Genomic DNA, 23,946 nt, shown 5'->3' with positions numbered 1-23,946 from the left:
CAACACCAGGTTATAATCCAACAAGTTACCTGACAAAGGAGCAGCGCTCTGAAAGCTTGTACTTTCAAATAAACCTGTTGGACCTAAAAACTGGAGTTGTGAATTTTAACTCTGTCCACCCCAGTCTAACATCAGCACCAGCACCTCCATATCCTTTCTAAGTTTGCAAGCACGGTCTTTGCCAATGCAATCAGGTTTGAATTTAAACAATGGTGAATAACTTCCATGGTGTACTCATCCTGGCAATGCCTCAAAAATTGGAGTCCTCTTACTGACCACAACATTCTTTTCTCATGCAGTATATCTTGGTAATCTTCCTGTTGAGTGCAAGATCAACAAATTCAACAGCGTGTCTCTTAGCAGTTATAAGATCTGTACACCCAAATGATAATAATTGTAGTTGTTTTTAAGTTGTATTATTCTAACAGAAATTGGACATTATTGGATCCATGGTTTGTGAAAAATTAGTAGGTGGAAGGTCAGGAAATTGGAGTAATTGCCATCAGCAATGAAAAAAGTGCAAAAGGAACTAGAGACTAAATTCCAATAATCCCCAGAACCTGATTGCTGACATGACATGGCTCAAAGTTAACAAAAATAACACTGCCATTTAAGGATGAAGAAATAAAAAGGAGAGCTACAGGCCAGTTCGTCTCATTGTAGGCATCAGGAGAATTGCTGGAACCTGATACTTCTCAAGTCTAAATGCACAAAAAAAATCAAAATGGCTTTACAAAAGGAAAATCCTGTTTGACAAATTTTTAAGTTTTGATGATGCCAACTAGTAGAGTAGATGACTCTATTAGTTGAGTCAGATGAGTAGTATACTTGGATTTTCAAAAGCCATTCAATAGGTCCACAAAAAGGTTTAATAAATAATTTCATCGCTCACGAAGTTGGGAGTGATATGTTAACACAGTGCAGATAGTTGGTAGGTTGTGACTAGAGAAGTACTGAACAGATCACCACTGGGCTTTCAGCATTTACAATCTGTATTGATGATGGATACATTACTCTCTGAATCTTTGCCTTCGTGTGATGTTTATGTAAATTGTGAGGAGGTCATGGAGGTGCTGTTAAGAGATTAATGTTAAGTGAGTATAATGTGGAAAGTGTGAAGTTACTCTACTGGCTTTGCTTTAAGAATAGAGGAGCAGAATAATTTTTGGTGTAAACTTTCTAAGTATCGATCAGAAAAATCACATACAAGGAACACAAGTTAACATGCAGGTACAAGTCATGAGAAAAGAAAATTGCATGTTGGCCTTTACTGCAAAGGGACTGTGGAAAAGGCATCACAAAGTCTTGTTACAATTGTGTAGAGCTTTGGTGGGACCATACCATAAATGTTGTACTCCGTTTTCTCTGCTGTATTAAAGAAGAATGTACTTGCATTTGAAGCAATAACTGAGACTTTTTACAGTGCAAGCAGCTATTCAGCCCAGTGTCTGCTCCAGGTCTGAGTGTTTTAACATGGTGTCAATTTCCTGCTTATTCCCTGTAACCCTCCAATACTCTCGATTGAATCTGTCTGCAACCCACTTCCAGTCAGTGCATTCTACTCATTGCTTTTTTTTGTTCCTTTCATCTTGCACTTGCCTCTTTCACTAAACACTTTAAAACTATACTTCTGGTTCTCGCTCCCTTTACGAGCTGGAACAATTTCTCTTGATTTACTCTGTCTAGAAACCTCATGATTTTTAAACCTTCTATCATACTCCTGTTTGACTTCAGAACTGTTTTCTTTCAACTTCTCCACTCTTTCCTAATAACTGAAGGGTTTCATCTCTGGAACCATTTTCATAAACCTTTTCTGCACTCTCTCCAATGCAGTCTCATACTTCCTCTAATGTGGTACCCAGAAATGTACACTGGAATGTCCAGTGCAGGTCACACAGTGTCATATATAAGTTTATCATAGTTTCCTTTCTCCTTAATTCCATATCTCTATTATTGAAGCCTGTTATCTGCAAACTTGAAATTGCCTGCTGCGTTCCAGAACAGCGAAGGTTCATTGGATTGGTCCCTGGAATGAGTGTCGTCCTTTGATGAAAGACTGACAAAAATAGTTTATAGTCTTTGGAAGATTGAGATTTGATCTCATTGTAACAGTTGAGATTATGAAGGGGATTAACAGGATGGAAACTGACTTTTCTCCCCTTTACTGTTCGATTTTGATCAAGCTGACATAATTTCAGAATATGGGATCAATCCTGTATGGCAAGTATAGAAAAATATCTTCACTCAGAAGATTGTGAATCTTTGGAATATTTTCACCTTAACCTGTTGTGGATGTTCCATTATTAAAAGTATATTTAAGATTGGGATTTTTTTTTAGTCTCATTAATCAAGGGTGCCTCTTTTACCCAGACCACTGAAGAACTAAGTCTTAACTAAAGCTTGACTCTGTCAAACAACTTAATAAAGGCCACCAGCCTACAGCTCAGAAGGCACAAAACAATGTCCTCTTTGATAGCTTTTTAAAAAAAAATGCTCACATGCATAGCAGAAGCAACTTATGTCAGTCATGGTTTTTTGTACATCAACTAGACTGCAATATTTAAGCCAAGGGTTTGAACGTAATTTTGTATACAGAAGGCTATCTCCTATTTTGAAAATATAACACTGTACATTCTAAGTTTACCTTTTTGCTTTGTCAAGCAACTACAGGGCGAGAAAATATCCAGTACTTCACAACTGAATGAGCTGATGATGGCATCACACACTACATTGCTTACTGCTATTCCTCGGGACATGCCTGCAGAGTCAGATTTGATTGAAGGGAAGTTTGAAATCAATTTAGAAGGTAAACCAGTCTTCCACTTTCATATAATAGCCTAGAATTCTTGAAGAAACTTGTTGGAAGTATAAATTGGATGAAGAACTGGAATTGATCATTCACAGTAGAATAAATGCATTCTTGCTCAATGAGCAACTGCTATTAGGATCAGTTTTGAAGCTCCCTATTCTGGAAATGCAGGCACAGTTGGCTTTGTAAGCAAGTCCATGTTTCATAATTGGGTTTGATTTAATTACCATGTGGCTCAAAACTAAGACTGATATCAACACCAAGACACTCAAATCCATAATACTGAAGGTTGATTCAGTCATTACCTGCTGCTTTATTTAATTGACTACTTTGAAATATTTGTTTCATTCTTAGTGCAAAACAGTATACTAAGCAAATAATTATATTTTTAAAAAGTTTACTAAAAATCACTGAAAACACCTTGGAAGGGTAACTGTGCATCAAAGAATCATGTTGCTGTGAAAAGAATTGATATTGTAATAGTCTTGATTGTATGCTCATGATATTTTAGGGTCATGATCAAAGTCAAATACCTTAAGCATGTAAAAGGATATTAATTATTTTTGTTCAATTTTAAAGGAAGAAAAAGCAATTTACAAAACAAGCTTCACAATTCTTCCATCAATCTGATTCAGTAATTAAATTTAGTCCCACTAAAATTTGTATTAGTCACAAAACCATGAGATTGTATGCCCCCATTGCCTGTAGCAGACACAGAGGAGAACATAAAATTGTCACGATAGGGAAATAATCAATGGCAAGAAAAGAACTGCAAGATGAACTCCGTATTGAATAATACTAAGTGATTTGATTGATGAAGCATTCAAATTTCTATATATAATGGTAATTATTCCTATTTGTTTAGGTGGCGATATCATTGAGGAAACATCATACAAAGTAATTGTTCATTCAGCTACCAAAGAAAGATGTCCTCGCTGTAAGAAATATACATCGACATCAGCGCTGACACCCTGCCAACGTTGCCTGGATGTTATTGCTGGGAAGTGGAGTGTTTAATTTGTCAAGTTATTCCTGTAAGCACTGAATATAATAGAGATGTGTGAATGAATATGCAACATAAAAGTAGATTCCACCATGGGGAACTAGATATTTCATCATCACATTCCCACCTTTGAGGTCTTGTGTTAAATTTTGGCAGGGCTTTGTCAAAATTACCAACCCCAGTTGGAGATCAGGGGGTAAGATGATTCTGCACAGATGGATATGACATATCAAGTGTTTCTGGAATTAAATTTTGACTATAGTTTTACAATTACCATTGTACAGAGGGAATAATAATAATTAATTCCAGTTTTCCCTGTCTCTAGTATTAGAAAGGGTATGTTTTGATATTTGCTTTTTTAAATAGTTTATACAATTTGTGAGAATTTGCCATAATGCAAACAATCATGTCAAATCTAAATTGTTTAAGAAACAATGTTCACTAAGATTCCAGGCAATACAAATCTATTGGGGATCTAATGAATGGTTATGTTGCTTGTTGTAATGCAGATTTAAAAGAAATTGTGGACTGTGTGTAATAAAGGTTTACTGGATTTATATAGAGAAAGGCTTTTATGTTTCAAAGAACGTACAAAGTGAACTTTAAACGGCAATAGCAGAGTAGGAAAATTAAATATTGTTTGCTAAATATTTAATGTGTTAAGAGTCTGATGGATTGGATTAACCCCTGTCAGCTTTTGGCTACTTCAGTTCTATATGCAAGCAGTGTGCTTCTTGGTCCCATTGTATGTAAATAGTCAGAATGCATTCCAAATAAATTATACAGATTCCAAACAGACACTTATAAAATAACAAGTTGGACAAAAAAAAACGTGTGTGCCTTCCATGACCCTGGTAATGGCATAAGACAATAAGAAGTTTTTGACTAATCCTGGCTAATGCTATTAGCAACAGATGTGAAAATGCTTTGGGGTCACTACTTTCAAAGATATCACCCTGGTATGCATTACGTATGTGTGAAGTCCCATTGATTTACTGACTCCTGAAATACTTCATTTTAACCAACATCACCTACACCTGCAGTCCCAAGACAGTCTATTCCATAGTTTTGGGGATCAGGTTTGAATTTATTGCAGGTACTGCCCTCTGGTTCAACTGTTAAAGTTACTAATTTCACTTGGTCTAAATCTATATTTAGTTCCTTTATGAAACAACTCTTGGGGGAAATCTACCCAATTTAAAACACAGCATAATGCATCCTTCCCCTCCTCTCGATCTTAACCGTTGCCACTTCTTTTAACCATCACAAAGAAACTGACAGTTTTAGCCTTGGTGCAATAACCAAGGGCATTTAAAATTCGATTTTCCAGTTGACTGCTAAGTCATCAAGTAATTAAAATATCCTTGTGTTACCAAATATTAGGGCTCTGGCATGGTGGAGCTTCCATTTTCATAGAACTAGAAATGATTTATTTTTTAATTGGAAATTAGGCCACTCCAGTTTTCAGCAGTGTGCAGATTAATGGAGAAAATGAAAGGGTGCTTCTTTTCTGTGCTTTCAAAACCATGGCTTTGAGGTTTTACAACATCTCAAATACTACTGTTCCTAGGTTTTCGAAACTAACAGCTAATAAAACAATGCATCCTGAAAGTTACCACATTGTGAGGACAATTATTTCCAAATCCCGCTAGAAATTTTAAAAAAGCTGCATCCAGTCAAACTAAATAGCATGGTGTAGGGCTAGCTGCCATTTCCAGCTTCCATGATAGCCTCAGCTACAAGGGGCTGTTACAGTCCACTGGTATTGTGCCTACCCTTGTTCAAGTGCCATACAAAGCTGTTTCTGCAACAGGGTAGAACACTAGAACAGTCTGCTGGACACTCTTCCAGTTTCCAACATCCCTTTTCGGATAATATAAAGCAGAACACTAGTGCAACAGCATATTAGGTACTACTGATAATCTTGATACTCACAATCTGATCAGATTATTCCAATAACTTTTAACAAGCTTTTTTCAATAGGTCAATTGGATACCATTAGTTAAATGCACTTCTACAAACTAACTGCAAAGTCAGGTGCTCCATCTCACTGCTACAATTTTCTTTCACTTTAATTTTCTGTATTTCAGTTAATTCTCAGTTTCATTGTAATGTTTAGTTTGTTTTAAATAAATTAACATACAGTTCCCATTAAGTATTTTACCTGTCATATTCAAGCAATGCACTCCAATTATTTATACAAAAAGCAACTCAGCAGGGATTGAAGTTTTTATTTAGTTATGATCAATAATTTACAATATTACAATTGGTTTTTGTCCACTGATAAGTGTGGAAATGTATCTGTACACACATTAGTGGTGTCTGATCATTGTTCATTTTGTTACTTATACAAATCCAAAAAAAATTGAGGGAATAAAAACTTTTGTCTTTATATTAACAAAATAAACTCAAAATTTTCCTTTGTGTGTAATACAGTTGCGATATAAGGCTTTTTTTAAATAGGCATTATCACTATTCTTAGTAGAATGTTTGGGTTGTTTACTGCTGGGAAAACAAGTTGCAAAATTCCTCCCATTTTTTCAGACATTCCAACAATGGGATTAGAAATTATAGATGTATGGACCATACAATGCAACCTCGTTCACTACATAATACCTTGAGAACAGACTTGCTTGAGCTAACATTTAATGTGCATAGCTACAGCAACATAATATGGTTTATTTTGAGACTGATGCCATTTTCTAGCAATAAAATGATACGAGTGAGTTTTGCTTCAGCTGTATGTAAATATGGCCATGCAAACTATTGGGCATTAGGATTTCTCACATAATAGAACAGAAATTGAAGAGTCTAACAGAACTTTCAGTACCCACCTATAACAATAAGTATTCAAGAACATAATTGAAACATAAATGGCTCATTTACATCAAAACGATCCAAGCTTTTCACAGCTGGTCATATCTGAAAGACCTATTTAAATAAAGATTGGTCAATTCTTGTCACAAGGAGGATATGGCTTCAACTGCTTCTAACAGGTGCAGCACCAGGCTGTACTGCCCATGGTTTTCAGGTAAGAGTTCTATCAGTTTGTTCACCAGTTTAGCTGTTGCTATAATTGGCACATCTGTGTTCTGAAGATCATGAGGATCCTATAAATAGTAAAAGCAAGAAATCTGATCATGTAAAATACAAAACAAGGATTACACAATGAGAACCTCAAATATATGAAATTTAAGCTCTTCAAAATGGACTTTCATAGTGACACCTTGGATAGCAGACAGTAATCAAACAGTACTCTGATTATTCAGTGGATGAGAAGATGTGTAAAGTGTTAGCAAAGAGTGATTTGATCAGGTAAACTATTGATTATGCCACCTCTACATTATAAAAGTTGCTACAGCTCTTGGTTGGCTTTAATAGAGTCAGATTACAGCAGAAACCTTATGCTGACCAGATATCCTAACCTAATCTAGTCCCATTTGCCTCTAAATCCTTCCTATTCATATACCCATTTACATGTCTTTTAAATGTTGCAATTAGACCAGCCTCCACCACATCCTCTGGCAGCTTGTTCCACACAGGCACTACCCTCTGCATGAAAAAGTTGCTTTTTCAGTCCCTTTTAAGTTTTTCCCCTCTCACCCTAATGTTGAACATTATTTAGTGCTTGCTTACTCATTGCCCTAGCCTGCCATCTGTGCCTCCCATCACCTTCGAAATTAACACTCAAATATAGGCTGAAACCTCAAAAAAAACAATTCGTTCTGAAGAAAGATAAATCTATCTAACTAGACTGGTGATCAGGACGCTGGTCAACAGGTCACTGTACTCTCAGTTCACACTGACTGATTACAACAATTTTCAAGTCTTGGTATTGGGGTTACGGGGGAAAGAGTTGGGAAGCATTTAACTACATTGCTCCGTACAGTTGACATGGACTTGTTGGGCTGAATGGCTTTCGTTTGTGCTTTGCTTCCTGATATTCCATTTAGCACAAAAAAGCAGCAAATTCAGCGCAAGAAACACATCAGAGGTATGTATTTTATTGGTATTTTTGCACTGGTTCTGAGGTCATGGTACATGTTTGAGCGCTAAAATACTGTTGAACACAAAGGAAGCGTACATAACATCTGCTTCATCAATTATAATCCCTATGCAGAGTTGCTAAGGTACCTGAGCCAGGCAATTTTGCAGTAACATCAGAGTATGTAAATGCAACCAGACAAGCTAACGAGTTAGGTCTGTGAATCATGGCTCAATTCTTCCCACAAGTCAACATTCCTTATTTGAGCAAACAAAAATTTAGGAAAGTAATGCATAATTGTTTTCCTGCCTTTTATCTCCTGAATTAACTCAAATAGTCAGCTGAATAGTAATTGGCCATTAAACCTCCCTTTTCACCAATTTATGTACAAATCTGTTACAAGTTAAATCTGGTACGTTTGATTCACATTAATGGTACCTTATCTGTCACAGGCAAGTAGTTCAGTCATACACTTAAATCATTGAAAAATGTGGAGTCAACATTCAATTCTTATAAAAACTGCGGATGCAGATATTCAAAATTAAACAAACTCCTGAAGAAACTGAACAGGTCTGGCAGCATCTGTGGAGTCACTAAAAGTTAACGTTTAGTCTGAAAGGATTATTCAGAAGTCCAATGGATCTACAGGTGACAAGTGATTGTTATAAACTTTTTCACTATACATAAAGTGAAAACATCAAAGCTCCCAACTCCCATGCAAACCAGTTCATGGTTTTCCATTAGATTTTCTTAAAGCAAACAGACACTAAGCTTTAAAAGATGAGTTTTTTTAGAAGCATTCAGCAATAAGACTACAGCTACTTGATGTACTGGTGCTTTTCTCATTACTGTATTTAGTATGGAATTATCCTCAAAGAAACAATCAACATGTTAAATGCTACTTTGTATAACGCATAGAACCAGATAATTGATTTCTATGTTCTACTAAATGAAAGTTTAGAGAAAGTTAATGATTGCAAAGTTTTTCCTAAAGTCAAATCATTTTTGTTCCCTAATCATAGAGTAACTGTAATCTTAATACTGATTTTTAAAACATTCAGCAATAACTTTATTGATAAAATAGATCCAATACTCACCATAGCCTTAAGCCATGTACATAACACTGGTGGGAGTCTGGCCAGCAGCTCCATGCCTTCCTTAGTCTGAGTATGAAGTAATGCATATGCAAGTCTCTGTCCTGTCAGTACAAGCAGTTGTGATGCCAGAACCTCTTGATCATGTACCTGCAGAAGGGCCTGGACAGATGATAAACAAAAATCAGATTATAAAAGATCCAGACTGAAATCCTGTTTAACAGTCAATATTAGTCCAACAAATGTCCCAAATTATTCCACTACTACATGGATAGCATTCATTAAAAAGGATAGCATACACCAAACAAACTTAAATTATTTCCATTGTACAGCTTTATAAGTAAGTTTGAAATGTTTAATACTTAAAGGCTCTCTGTAGAGAGGGCTTTGCAACTACATTACCAAGTTCTCCATAAAAATCAACTATAAGAGTAATGCCCATACAAGCTAGCCATCTATTCCTTGGTCCCACTATTACATGTAATGGGTGCTGGCTATTGTAGGAGATGCCACTTCAACAGTGACAATAATTGGAAGACTGGGTCAGAGTGTGAAAAAAAACAAAGGCAGACCAAGTTTGCATTTGCAACCTCAGGTTTTAGAGCTGGAAGTACTTTTGAATCGTAGGCACTGTTGAAAGTAGTATTCTGAGTCAAGAGTACAGAATAGAGAGTAGGACCCAACCTTCAACAGATCATACAACATTATCCATACATGACAAAAGGTCCTGTTAGCAAGAGCAGGAGTTGAATTGCAAGTTTTATAGCACAGAATTTAACGATTTCACCATACTTTCTATAGATCAAAGGATTCTGATTTACATTTATCCCTCAAACACCATTTCCAAAGAGAGATCCTCTCCCTTATTTCTATTTGTAGAAGTTTCCTATGTATAATTCGTCTGCCATCTTTGCTTCCATAATGGTGACGATAGTTCAAAAGTAATTCAATAGTCAAAGTATTTAATGATACGTAGGTGGATTTGAAGGGCAATACATAAACACAAGGACCTGATCTGTTGGTGACCTTAAGCAGGTAATTAAAACTGCCACTGAATCAGATCCACTATTATTCCATAGACTTCATTCTCAATAATGTTGATCATCAGTTTGACTACTGTCTCATTAGTATTTGTAGACCTTGCTGTGTTAAAAGATATTATTTGCCTAGATAACAGACTACAGTTCAAAAACAGTTCATTAGTTGCAAAACACTTTGGGATATCTTTAGAATATGAAGGGCACAAAATAAAATCATTAGTTTCTTATTTATTAGTTGCAATAAGTGATCCATCCAGTCTTCCTGGTTAGTGAAAAAATACAACCAAGGAAATGACTTGGCAACTCCATTACTTTAAGTCATTTATTTAAACTATATAATTAATTATAGATGTGTGTGTTACCTCTTCACCAATATGGTCAATTCCATGATTATACAGCTCACATACATAATGTCGGCGGATAACATCCTCATTCACTTGGAGGTTCTGAGACAGCTCCACTGCTACTGACGGCCAGTCTTCATTTTGTTCTCTATGTGATTGCTGTTTAGAAGTACATTCAGTCTTTGGAGGTTTGATTAGTTCTTTCACTGAAGCACTGACTAATTTCATGAGGAACTGGAAGACAACAATCGATAAGTTATTGCACTAGAAAGTATCAGGAAATAAGACAAAATGCTACAAACACATTGGTCCTTTGTTTTTCCTGATGTTGTATATTTGTGAATGGCTTCAGTTCTGGAACACTTTACATGTTCAGTGACCTATCAGCATAACATGACCAAATTAGTACCACATTAATGATAGTTTTTGTGCTGTAGATGTAGGTACTCCAACCAACTTCATATAATATGACTGAAGTTGAACTCAGATGCTAGAAATTAATCAGTTTCTAAGCAATTATAAATTGAAACTAAGTTTTTAAAACCTTATTGTTGATGTAGTTTGCAATCACTGAAAACGCAAAACTGCACCTTTGTTACGAAGTACAGAATTTAAATTTTCATACAAAACATTTGCTTTGTTAGTGTCTTTAATGAAGCAAATAATTCAAAATGACAGTCTTAAAGCCACAATTTAGTAAATGATTTGCTTACCTGCTGTCTGAGAGACACTATATTAGGATCCATATCTCCACTTGGGAGCAGCTGAATTGATGTTAGCTCCTTGAAAAATGCATTTTTACCCTGGAAGTAAAGATGCAACATAAAATGAGACATTGCTTGTCAAGGACAACAATTTTAACTTCCAATTATGAATGACAAAAGTTCTTAAAATTCATTCATTAATTTATCCTTTGAAGCAACTTCACTTCCATTTCAAAACAGTACTGAATGGTTAGATAACAGTAATATGTAATAATACACATACGGAACACGGAAGGAAATAAAGTATAATGAGTACTATGTGGACAAATTAATAAGTCTTCAGATTTACATTTTAAGAAAAGCAAATACCAAGTAAACACATGTATAGCAACGGACTTAGAACTTTTAAATGCCTACAAAACATTAGACAAGAAATAGGACAATACCTTGCTGTCAAAGAGACTAAATATTTTGACAGACTTCATTCCAAACAGCATTATTCCATGCATAATAACAGCCAAAATATAGTGGTGCTGAACCAATGGATAATGAACATGTCTTTGTTCTAGAGCCAGATCCACTATTGATGTTGGGCCTTCCACAGATGACCAAGTATCTTCTATGTCTAGAGATGGTTCCTTCATTTCATCACTGCTAACTTCAGCCTAATAACATAGATCATATTAAAAAGGGCAAATTAGTATCACATAAAACTTTGCAACAATATATAAACAAAACAATTAAACCAGCATATTTCCAATTAATTACACAATATCCAGCAAAAACAAACTGATCCATGTTGGTATTAATGCCTCTTTTGAATCTCCCTCTATTTTCTGTATCAAAATCTTTCAACCTTTTTACCTTTCTCCTCTGGTGTTTAACTAGCTTCCTTGAAAGGCATCTATGCTTTTGCTACAACTGTTTGCAAACATGCCCAAAAAACAAAAATTTAAATTCCTTTGATAAAAGGCTTTTCTTCAACTTATCCAGTTTCATTAATTTAAGTAAGGCTCTTAAAATTATCACCATGTTACATTTTCTACTTGTAAATGCAGTATTTTTTGTTTTCACCTGGTCTTGTACAACAATATGACAAAATGCTATTTTACACATTTTTTACCCTTTGTAAACAATGCATCATTATTATTGTTTATCACAAGATGGCATAAGAATGCTTATATGTTTTAAAATCAACCTTGCTCATGAAAATTTATTTGGAGCATATGATACATAGGAACATGAGAGTTAGGAGAAGTTAACCATTCCGTTCTTAAAGCCTGCTCCACCATTCAATAAGATCACAGCTGATCTTTATGTGTTCCACAGTCCCTGATTCCTGAAGGGCTTATGCCCGAAACGTTGATTCTCCTGCTCCTTGGATGCTGCCTGACCTGCTGCGCTTTTCCAGCAACACATTTTCAGCTCTGTTCCACAGTCCCACCAATCCCAAGTAACGGTTAGGTAAGGGAATCAAGAGAACCAAATCTTCCACAAGAAAAGATATACTTGCCATAGGAGGAGTGCAGTGAAACTTCACCAGTTTGATTTCTGGGATAGCAGGTTTATTATATGGGGAGAGATTGGGTCAACTGAGCCTGTATTCACTGGAGTTTAGAAAAATAAAAGAAGTTCTCAATGTTACATTTAACATTCTGACACAGGGGTATGTTTTCTCTCACTGAGGCCTCCAGAATAGCCACAATGATGTTGAATAGTGGAGTGGGCATAAAGGGCTGAATAGTTTATTTCTGCTCCTATTTTCTATGGTTTTATGTATCTACCAGCCTCCACCTTAAAAATATTCTAAAACCTCCAACATTGTGGGGCAGAATTCCAATGTCACTGCAAACCCAACTAAACACTAATTTCCGTCTCCACCTACACAGTCCTAAATTAATATTGTATACTAATTTCAAAACAACTTACCACACTCTATTGCCAAGGTTGTCAAAGCACATCTTTAATAATATGAAGATGCCAGACAAGACTGGAATATTTACATTTTTCACATGCTAAAGCCAATCTCATGACCCTTGAAAATCCATTTCTAATGTTTCACAATATATATGTCATGACCACTGCTATGACCAGACGTCTATGCTTGGGAACTATTCCTTTCCTCTCGCATTCAACTTCTGTATTAAATACTCCTGGTTTCAGAAGAGATAGCAATGAGTTTAAAAATCCCACTCATGCAATTACTTAATTCCAGTTAAAATTCCTATTGTTGCCAGTAGCAGCCTGTTGAAGTTCAGGATACTCAGGTTAATAATGTCCCATTATCTGGTCTCAAACACACTAATAATTTGGTGGGCTGTTCAAGCCCAAATACAAAAAAATCTCAACAGCTTCTAAATTGAAGGAATTTCCATCCCATTGGCTATATAGATTGAAATACAAATCCCAAAAGGTGGAAACAACAATCTGTAAAAATTAATCCAAACATGATAACTCTTAAAATGTAATGCTATTTCTTTACCTCCATTAAGGTTTGAAGGAGCAATGAACAAGAACCAAGGAAAGAAGTGATGGAGGTATCACTCATGCCAACATCCTGTCCAGAAAAGAAAAATCAAACTTTATAATCGGACACTTAAAAATCAATCAGCATTTCCATTTGTTTTAAGAATTTTCATGGCATGTTTCACCTCATACAATCCCAATGTCCCAAACACAAGTCCATGCTGAATGAGTTGCCAGATGAACAGATTCCAAGCTTATGGTAACAGGAATTTACAGTACAGGAGGCCATTCAACCCATCATGTCTGTACCACCTCTCCAAAGAGCTACCCAGGTAGTCCCATTATCCAGCTCTATCTGCTCTGCACTCTGAATTCATCACTTTCAAGCCCCTTTTTAAAACTGCTTTTAGAATTGGCAGAACATTCCAAATCCTAATAACTCTCAGTAAAGAGATTTCTCCTCATCTCAATCAGAGCTCTTTTGCTGACCATCTTGAAATTGTGATCCTTATTTACTAACATAGCAACTAGGAGAAACTGAATAACCTTCTTCACCCTGTCAAAATCGCTATATTATGAACACTTCAACAAGGTCAACACTTCTGCTGTAAGCAGAATAGGTCCAATTGCTCTAATCTTTCCATGTGTCTAAAATCCCTCGCTCTTGGTATAATTTTAGTAAATCTCTTTTGCACTTTCACGAGGGCTTTTAACAACCTTCCTTAAATAAGCTTTGTAGAAGTGTAGCATCACTTCTGCACTTTTATACTCTATGCCTTATTTATAAACCCAAGGATCATATAAGCCTCAATAACTTTCATCTTGCCTAGCCACATTGAGAACTATGCACATGAACCCCAAAGTCCCTCTGCTTCTGTACTCCCCTCAAAAGTTGCACCACTGGGCCTATATTGTCTCCAAGATTTTTCTACCTTACATTTCTTTGCATTGAAATTCATCTGCCAGGTATCTGCCCATTTGGCCAATTTGTCAATTTCTCTCTGAAGTCACACAGAGTTATCCTCGCAATTCACTATTCTCCCAAGCTTGGTTATCATCTACATATTCAGAGACTTTGCTCCCAAATTGTTCTTTTATAAATTATAAGAGCCAAGGGCTCCAACAACGATCCCTAGTTTCAACTTTTCTCCAGTCTGAGAAATGCCCATCTACAAAAAAACCCTTGTCTTCTATTAGCCAACTTCTAAGCCATGTTGCAAAGGACTCAATCTCAAATATTTTTAATTTACTAACCAACCTGCCATATGGCACTATAGGTCCAAATATACAACATCCACAGCACTACCGTCATCCACTGCCTATATCACCTCATCAAAAAAACCGAACTAAGCTTGTCAGACATGATCTGCCCTTAAAGCCATGTTGACTGTCTGGTTTCGATTTATTTTTCTTTAACACTTACTCAGTTGGCTGAATACAGAGCTTCACAAGGTGCAAGGTTAAGGCCACAGCTTGCAAACTCCACTTCCGAATTTATCTGCAAGTCTTGGCAGAACATTCATCTCTCACAGGAACCAGTACAGTTTTATCCAACAGCACATGGGACTTCAATATTAAATAAAGGCAGAAATCCATTGGATTAAGTTATACATTTATTTAAGCTGAATCAAAGACTTCAGCATCAAAATTAGATTTAAAAGTTATCAATTTTTAAAATAAAGCCTTCTATATACTTGTTAGAACCCTTGCTATTTTTTCATGATTTTTACTTTTTTTTAAATCAAATGTTTAATAATGAGCTGAAAATGACTGACGGACTTTGGTACAGCTTGGGTTAAAAAGTACATATGAAGACAAGCTTTGTTTGAGAGGCCAGGCCTGCAGGCTAATTGCAAGCTAGGTCTTGATTAAAAGAGTCTAAAAGACAAACTGACTACCAGGAACTCAACTGTATTTAAAGAGATTCAGAAGTTGGCCATTGACGAGGTCAGTGCCTGCGTGTTGGTTCCACCAAGTCTGAAGGAGACTTCGTATTCAAACAGATGGCAGTTGTGACTGAGGCCTCAGGGACAGTCTATCAGAGCGGAACCAGAACAGACAATGTTTTCTGAGAGATAGTTTTGGAATGCTGCTTCAACAGCATGAGGAGCTTCAAAAGCTCCCTGCCTCATCTGATACACTAGTTCCCAGAAGGCCAATGGGTAGAAAGCAGAGTTAGAAGTATCAATGACTTCACTTGGGTGAACTGAGAAAGTGACCCTGATCAACATTTTAGCAAAAACAGCCAAGGAGTCCAATGCATTCTGAAGGACATTTTGGCCAGATTTGTTATTTTGCTTTACTTATCCCTTTAACGGTTGTTTATCTTCATGTTTTTCTGTGAATGGGGCTAAAAACAAAATGTTTCGGGTTTAAAGCACAGATGTTCATACATTTACGTTGCTGTCTAATTTACTCTATGATAATGTTAGATTGTATTTAATAAATTTTTAAAGTCTTAAAACTGGTGTCGAGATTAATTATTCATGAAGTCTGGTTCGGAACCACTGAAGTGACTATTTGGATGTCTTCAACAGTTTAATTTTACTATTTTGCAAATACTGAGGTTGAAAGGCTGCTTTGATTCAGCTCTCTGTCTCTGTGATATGAAGTACAATTGTGCAATTTATTGGGCAGCGAAGCTGATTGAAACACTGCAGATTAATCTCTCTTTCTTCTCTTTCCAGGTAAGAAAAAAATTAGTCTCCATCTCTCTCGGCTGGATTCAAGTCCAGGTCCCAAAACTTGATTTATATTATCCTAATGTACAGGACGAGGGAATCACTGGCTAGACCAGCATTTATTGCTCATCCCTAATTGGTCAGAGGGCAGTTAAGAATCAACTACATTGCTATGGGTAGGCCAAACCAAATAAGTTTCCTTCTCTAAAGGACATTAGTGAACAATATGGATATTTCTGACAATCAACAATTGTCATAATTAGATTCATAATTCAAGATTTGTATTGAATTCAAATTTCACCATCTGCCACAATGGGATTTGAACTTGGGTCTCCAGAACATACCTAGGTATATGGTAACACCACTAGGCTGTCACCTCCCCCTGTCCCATAGCTTCAATTCAAAGTAAACAAAAGAAAAGCAGGAAAGGTTTCTAAGACCACTGGAGATTCATTAATACATTTCCCAATCTTTTGAAAATACTCACTCTTCTGCACAGTCTGTCTTTTGGCGCCTTGCCAACCTATTGAAACAACAACATTGAAAAGGGGCATTAATGCTTTTCATCAATAAAAGTTGAATGACACGAAACATTATAATCATTCAATTACTTAGCATGTAACAAACTCAAGTGTTCCAGGGAAAGCAGGAATGAAAATCTGACAATTTACTTTAGTGATGCTACTACCTACAAGATCTGGATGTAAGATGTGATGATGCTGCTCCTTTAACAGGTTATGTTGTTCTTGGTTATTTTTTCTTTCTGCAAAAGAAGTCGGAAAAGACACAGACTCCGAAAAGTCTAAGCTTGAAGGGTTTTGGGGCCAGTTTGGATAGAGCTAACAGATACTGCCTCAAGAAAAAGGCTTTCGAATTTTTGGGAAAAAGAAACTTGTACAATGAAAGGGGAGTGGCCAGTTCTCCCAGCTCAGCTTTTCTCTGGTTGGAAGTAGTCAGGCATTGTGAAGCTGCTGGGCCCAAGAGAGGCAGGTCCATGCTGATCCTCCCTCTCTCTGACTTCTCTCCTGTGAGACCCTGTGTTTGATTTTACCTTTTGTGCCAATGAGTGTTTATGGGGATTGTAGCATGTATCGGAACAGCATCATTAAGTTGAGAGTTAACTTGTTGGGTTTTCAGATAGATTAAGTTATTCTGTTCTCTTTTATTTGTGTTTAATTCGGTATTCTTGTAAATAAATTCTGTTTGAAACAAAGTGGTTTGACTAACTGCATCCCTCCTAGAATATCCGCCTTATACCTGCCTAAAACAATTAGCAAAGTTAGGGTCTGGGCTACTTTCTTGAAAAGTTTTGAGGGGGTCTGGCCTGGTCTATAACAAAGACAGTCAGTGGCATTACAGCAATTCAGAAGCACCTACTCATTGGAGCAACAGGATATTGTAGTTTGACCAAGATGTACAAAGATAAAATCCTTTACTTCTAAACAACAGTCTAAAGATATAGCTAGTATTGTTACCCCATGGCAATGAAGTATACTGTTAATATTTCAGTCTCAACATTATTAATTAGTACACTAGTAAAATATCAGACATCATTGATTTAAATGAAAATGTCCACTAGATGGCAACAAAAACAAAGACCATGCAGTTTGACCAAATTGTGGGTTATACAGACAGAGCTGTATAGCACAGAAACAGACTCTTCAGTCAAGCTTGTCCATGCCAAACAGATATCCTAAATTAACCTAGTCACATTTGCCAGCATTTGGCTCTTATTCCTTCTAAACCTTTCCTATTCATATACCCATGCAGTTGCCTTTTAAATGTTGCAATTGTACCAGCCTCCACCACTTCCTCTGGCAGCTCATTACATTTCCTCTGCGTAGAAATGTTGCCTCTCAGGTCTCTTTTAAACCTTTCTCCCCTCACCTTAAACTTATGCCCTCTAGTTTTGGACTTGACTACCTTGGAGGGAAAGACCTTGGCTATTCACCCTATGCTCCTCATGATTTTATAAAAACTTTTATAAGGTCACCTCTCAGCTTCCAATGCTCCAAGGAAAATAACCCTAGCCTATACAACCTCTCCCTATATCTCAAACCCTCAAATCCTGAAAACATCATTATAAATCTTTTCTGAACCCTTTCAACTTTCACAATAAGCAGGGAGACCAGAATGAAATGGAATATTCCAAAAGTGGCCTAACCAATGTCCTGTATATCCACGACATGATCTCCCAACTTCTATTCTTAATGCACTGATGAGTAAAAGCAGTGATACCAAATGCCTTCTTCACTATACTGTCTACCTGTGACTCTACTTTCAAGGAACAATGAACCTGCACTCCAAAGTCTCTTTGTTTGGCAACACTCCCCACAACCTGACTATTAAGTATATAGGTTCTGCCCAGATTTGCCTTACCAAAATGCAACACATCACATTTATCAAAATTAAAACTCCATCTTGCCACCCCTTGGCCCATCTGATCAAGATCCCATTGTACTCTGAGTAACCTTCTTGGCAGTCCACCAATTTTGGTGTCATCTCCAAACTTACTAACCATATCTCTTATGTTCACATCCAAATCATTTATATGAATGAAAAAAAAAACTGTGGGCCCAGCGCCGATCCTTGTGGCTCACCGCTGGTCACAGACCTCCAGTCTGAAAAGCAATCCTCCCCCACCACCCTCGGTCTTCTACTTTCAAGCCAGTTCTGCATCAAACGGCAAGTTCCCCCTGTATTCCACATGATCTAACCTTGCTAATCTGTCTACCATGCCAAACCTTGTCCCAACAATTACTGACGTCCATATAGTTCAAATCCACCACCCTGCCCTCATCAATCCTCTTTGTTACTTCTTCAATAAAATTCAATCAAGTTAGTGAGACATGATTTTCCACCCACAAAGCCATGACTGAAAACCCCTAATCAATAAGTGCCTTTTTCAAACACATGTAAATCCTGTCCCTCAGGATCCCCTCCAACAACTTGCTCATCACTGATGTCAGGCTCACTGGTCTATAGTTCCCTGGCTTTTCCTTACCAACTTTCTTAAACAGCGGCACCACATTAGCTAACCTCCATCCTGCGGCACCTCACCTGTGGCTATCAACGATACAAATATTTCAGCAAGGGGCCCAGCACGTCCCTAGCTTCCCACAAAGATCTAGGGTACATCTGATCAGGTCACGGGTATTTATCCACCTTTATGCATTTTATGATGTCCAGCCTGCTTACCTCTGCAATAGGGACACTTTTCAAATTCTCGCTATTTATTTCCACACGTTTTCTATCTCCCAAATCCTTCTCCACAGTAAACACTGATGCAAAATACTCATTTAGTATCTCCCCCATTTCCTGCAGTTCCACATATAAGCGGCCTTGCTAATCTTTAAGGGGCCCTTAATCTCGCTCTAGTTACCCTTTCATCCTTATTCAAATTAAGGTTTTTTTTAAAAATATTAGTTGTGAAATTTTCTGTTCAATCCTAAAATGCAGTTTTTCACAAACCCTGTGGTTGGTTTACAATGCTCTTGTTCATGACTGGCTTTTCTGTTCTACATCACACTGTCATTTCTTGGCATTATTAGAAGCAATGTACAGGGAGAAACATTGTCATTTCTGTTTACTCAAACATATTTTGGAAGTTTGATTCAAGACTAAAGAGCATTTTATAATCTGTTACATTAATATCGTTTTCGACTTGATCTTCTTGCTATTGCATCTTTCTTTTAATCATAATTTTTGTATTAATGATTTATGTAGTTAAGCAATTAGGTTAACACCAAAATAGAAATTAAATATTAAGCTTTACCTTATCCATTAGATAAGCAGTGGCTGACAGTCTCTTTACAATAAAGGTGTTCCACATCATTACAGCAACCCCTGCAAATAAAACGATTTACTAAGGTGTAGCTGATTACAATGACTCAACCCAATATTTCATCTACTAAGAATAACAATATTAAAAATGTTCAATTTTATGAAATAAGCTGGAGTTTAATATTTAAATGTTGTTTTATAAATATCTACAATTGAAATCATGCTTGTAACAAAAGGGTTGTGGGTTTCATCCACTTGGTGGCAACATGGAATGATGTTCTGTCATCTGTTACTTTATTTCCTGGACTGCACCAGTATCCCCACCTTGGGGCTTATAACTTCAGTGAAATATTTAATATTTAATCTTGATCATTTTTTTAAGAAGTTTTTTTTCCACTGATCCTGACATTTCACCCTTGCTAGTTTGCTTCATCTTTTGAGTTTTCAGCTGAACTCAAATCGGTCACATCTTAAAAGTGTTCCTATTCAACACTTTATTGTTCTTATGCTGGTTTAGGCACCCACTATTCCTACTGCACAAGATTACCCAGTTCACTTAATAGCCTTTCTGTTGGCTCCAAATGCCACCAATCGCTTTCGTAGGAACAAATAAATTAGAAATCCAATGTCAAAATGACTTCTCCATATGGGCGGCATGGTGCCACAGTGGTTAGCACTGCTGCCTCACAGCGCCAGAGACCCGGGTTCAATTCCTATCTCAGGCGACTGTGTGTGTGGAGTTTGCACATTCTCCCCCTGTATGCTAGAGTTTCCTCCGGGTGCTCCGGTTCCCTCCCACAATCCCAAAATGTGCAGGTTATGTGAACTGACCATGCTAAATTGCCCGTAGTGTTAGGTGTAGGGGGATGGGTCTGGGTGTGTTGCGCTTCAGCGGGTCGGTGTGGACTTGTTGGGCCGAAGGGCCTGTTTCCACACTGTAAGTAATCTAATGCTGCTCATTGTATTGCTGGTGATTCTTAAAGATACAAATAATTCTATTGCTGCTTTTGGCTCCTTGCCATCACCTAAAAATCAATATTTTTGATTGATGTTAAAAAAATACATTTCCAAGATTTGACAATTTGTGTGCACGTAATCAGGAAAGCTAATAGAATGTCATGTTTTATTGCCAGATGAACCGAATGAAAGAGTAGTGAGGTTATGCTTCAGTTATACTTCGTTAGTGAGACCATGTCTGGAGTATTGTGCACTGTACTAGTCACTATACCTATGCTGGGATGGTCATGCACTGGCAGTAGTTCAGAGAAGGTTTACTAGGCCGCTACCTGGAATGAACAGATTGCCTAACTAATTGGCTAAATAGGCTAGGCCTGTATTCTCTGAAGTTTAGAAGAGTCAGAACTGACTTAATAGAAACATAAAAGATCCTCCGGGGACATGACCAGGTGTTGCCTCATGGGAGAATCTAGAAATAGGAGTCATAGTTTAAAAATAAAGGGTCACCTTTTAAGACAGATGAGGGGGAAAAAAAAACTGTCTTTGGAATTCCCTTCCTCAAAAAGGCAGTGAATGCACAATCTGTAGGTGTTTATAAGGCAGAGATTACCAATGGGATGAATTATGATCTGGGGTATGCAGGAATATGGCGTTGAGGTTAAAATCTGATCAAACATGATTTACTGAATGGCAGAGCAAGCTCAGGCCTACTCCTGTCCTGTCCCTTGATCATATGTTCCTACAGACTCTTAATGTGCAAAAAAGAGACTATGTTTCTGTGTTCTAACTTTGTGGTGATCTTTTCTTTAATAATATTTATTTATAAAATTGATTTATAGCTTGTAGTTTGAAATCTGCAGTTTTCTTTTAGCAACAATCGAAAAAAAAGTGTGATATGCACTTTTAAGGGTGTAGGCACACTTTGATAAAACAATTCACTGTTTGTTCAACACAGTATTATCTAACGTTAATGACTTGCACTTACACAGGGCAGTTAATGAAAACAAGCTCACAAACTCATTGGGCAAGTAGATGTCAGGGTAGGAAAAGATAAAGATGACAATCAAACACTTTCAAATAGTTGGATCTTAGGGTTATCAATGGTGATGAGGCAAATGGAAGGAACTGAACAGAAGGTTAGTCAAAGGAAATGAATGGCTAGGAAGTAGTATCAGCTGGAAGATAATAGAGAAAATGGCAGCAATTTGTAGCAAGGTTGGAAGCTTTAAGTTAAAATGCTCTCAGGCAGCTTGGGGAGCCTGTATAATTCAGTGAGAATAGGGCACAAGGATCAGTGCAATTCACTATGATACAATAAAAACACAGTAGTATTTTGGATAAACCAGAGCTTATGGAGGATGGATGGCATTAAAGTGGCTGTCAAGAGGTAATGAAAGCAAGACAAATGATTTTGGTACTGAAGGATGAATGATCCTCCCACAATCCAAAGATGTGCAGGTCAGGTGGATTGGCCATGCTACATTGCCCAGAGTGTTAGGTGCATTAGTCAGAGGGAAATGGGTCTGGGTGAGTTACTCTTCGAAGGGTCAGTGTGGACTTCTTGGGCTAAATGGCCTGTTTCTACACTGCAGGGAATCTAACATGTATATAAAAAGGTTTCCAAAATTTTGGGCATAAAAGTGAACAGTTATAGGTATAAATTAAAATATAAATTCAAACAATTAAGCAGAATGTCAAAATGTCAAACAGCTTCAAGTTAAAAGAACAGCACAGAGTAGAGACTGTAGCAGGGTTAGATAACTTCAGTCTTCTCCCATGTTGTGCTGAAGGAAGCAATCATTCATTGATAGACAAAAAGAGTGGCAGAAACTTTGAGTTATCAGAAGTGTTTATATCAAACATAACCCCAATCAAAACAATCAGTGCAATGTGAAATCTGACCAACTATCAAGAACAGTTTTGTGTGGTAAATTATCCTACCTCATCCTTATCTTTACACTAGTTGTAAAAAGGCTCAGAACTGTTTCTGGGGCTGTGAGATCTGTTGAAACTAAATTGACTAAGAGGTTGTGTGATAAATGGGAGGCAAGACTTTTGAATTAAGAAAGGGACATTCTGTCAGGCAATTTCTTTCCTCCTGACCAAAGTCCACATTGGACTCACAAGAAGTGTGAATCTATGAAATTCGACCTCTAATCCGACAAACATCTGTAGAATGCCTGATCTGAATGGACCATATGAAGCCATACTACACTCAATACTCCTCGACTAAAATTATTCATCAATTCATCATCCTCCTCATCAGCAACAATCTCTTCGAGCTTTTCTTCAAAACCAAGCAGTTTTATAAACTTGTTTCCTCTTCCATTTCCACCCACAAAAATGTAAGGCACATGGGCATTTAAATCACTGAAATGGAAATCATCTGGTCAGCTGTGACGGTTATATTTCTCCCACATTCTCAGCTTATCCATATTCATCAAGCTAGAGCTCCGCTCCTACATCACCTCCTTTCCATCTCCTCTCATTCATCTTGTTCACCCACTTCCATTCTTGGCCTCAATGCCAGTCAATACTAAGTGGGTCCCTCTCCTCAGGTAGCCAAAGATCTCTGCAATTTTTTTTGGCACCAATGAGTTCAACTACAGTACATTATTCATGCAATGATATTTTTAACCACTGTCAGCACCTGATAAAATTACCACTACCTTTTGGAACAGTAAGTTGCAAACCACTTGAGTGCATTTTTCCTCCTGTATTATTGCCTAGCAAGTTATTGCTAATAACACGAGACAATGTCAAGTACAAATACAACACATGTTCTTGCCTTGCCAACTGCTTAAACACTGACGAAGGCGGTTGTTGTAGGCTGGCTGGTAAAGACAGTAATTCTTTATTTTCACATCTTTGACAAGTTTAAAGGTGGCTGAATAACAGAATTACACAGTACTTCTGAAATCCACCTGTGACTCTGAAGAGGTTTCTGCAAAACTAAATGGCCTCTATTATTCTATGATGGATCATTAAAGTACTTAATAGTCATCACATTTTATCAATGCAAGGATATACATGAAGATTCCGTGGGGAAAAAAGTAAGAGTTGCCCAAAGATCGCAAGCT

General features: G+C 37.1%; 2 protein-coding genes across 2 annotated transcripts in view; one reads left to right on the top strand and one right to left on the bottom strand.

Moving 5' to 3' along the window:
• iars2 (isoleucyl-tRNA synthetase 2, mitochondrial) overlaps positions 1-4,369 on the top strand; it is a 97,160-nt gene extending 92,791 nt beyond the window's left edge. The window contains exons 22-23 of the mRNA XM_072580754.1: positions 2,662-2,806; positions 3,675-4,369. Coding sequence (XP_072436855.1) covers positions 2,662-2,806; positions 3,675-3,826 — 297 coding nt within the window. The 3' untranslated portion in view covers positions 3,827-4,369. The remainder of the gene's footprint in view (positions 1-2,661; positions 2,807-3,674) is intronic.
• Positions 4,370-6,023: 1,654 nt separating this feature from the next.
• rab3gap2 (RAB3 GTPase activating protein subunit 2 (non-catalytic)) overlaps positions 6,024-23,946 on the bottom strand; it is a 97,760-nt gene continuing 79,837 nt past the window's right edge. Inside the window, exons 28-35 of the mRNA XM_072580753.1 lie at positions 19,902-19,972; positions 16,614-16,649; positions 13,462-13,536; positions 11,426-11,644; positions 10,989-11,078; positions 10,294-10,509; positions 8,895-9,053; positions 6,024-6,922 (exon numbers count right to left, since the gene is read on the bottom strand). Coding sequence (XP_072436854.1) covers positions 6,773-6,922; positions 8,895-9,053; positions 10,294-10,509; positions 10,989-11,078; positions 11,426-11,644; positions 13,462-13,536; positions 16,614-16,649; positions 19,902-19,972 — 1,016 coding nt within the window. The 3' untranslated portion in view covers positions 6,024-6,772. The remainder of the gene's footprint in view (positions 6,923-8,894; positions 9,054-10,293; positions 10,510-10,988; positions 11,079-11,425; positions 11,645-13,461; positions 13,537-16,613; positions 16,650-19,901; positions 19,973-23,946) is intronic.

This window comes from Chiloscyllium punctatum, chromosome 11 (genome assembly GCF_047496795.1).
Source record: "Chiloscyllium punctatum isolate Juve2018m chromosome 11, sChiPun1.3, whole genome shotgun sequence".
In the NCBI taxonomy this organism is placed as follows: Eukaryota; Metazoa; Chordata; class Chondrichthyes; order Orectolobiformes; family Hemiscylliidae; genus Chiloscyllium; species Chiloscyllium punctatum.
This window is presented reverse-complemented; position numbering and strand designations above follow the sequence as displayed.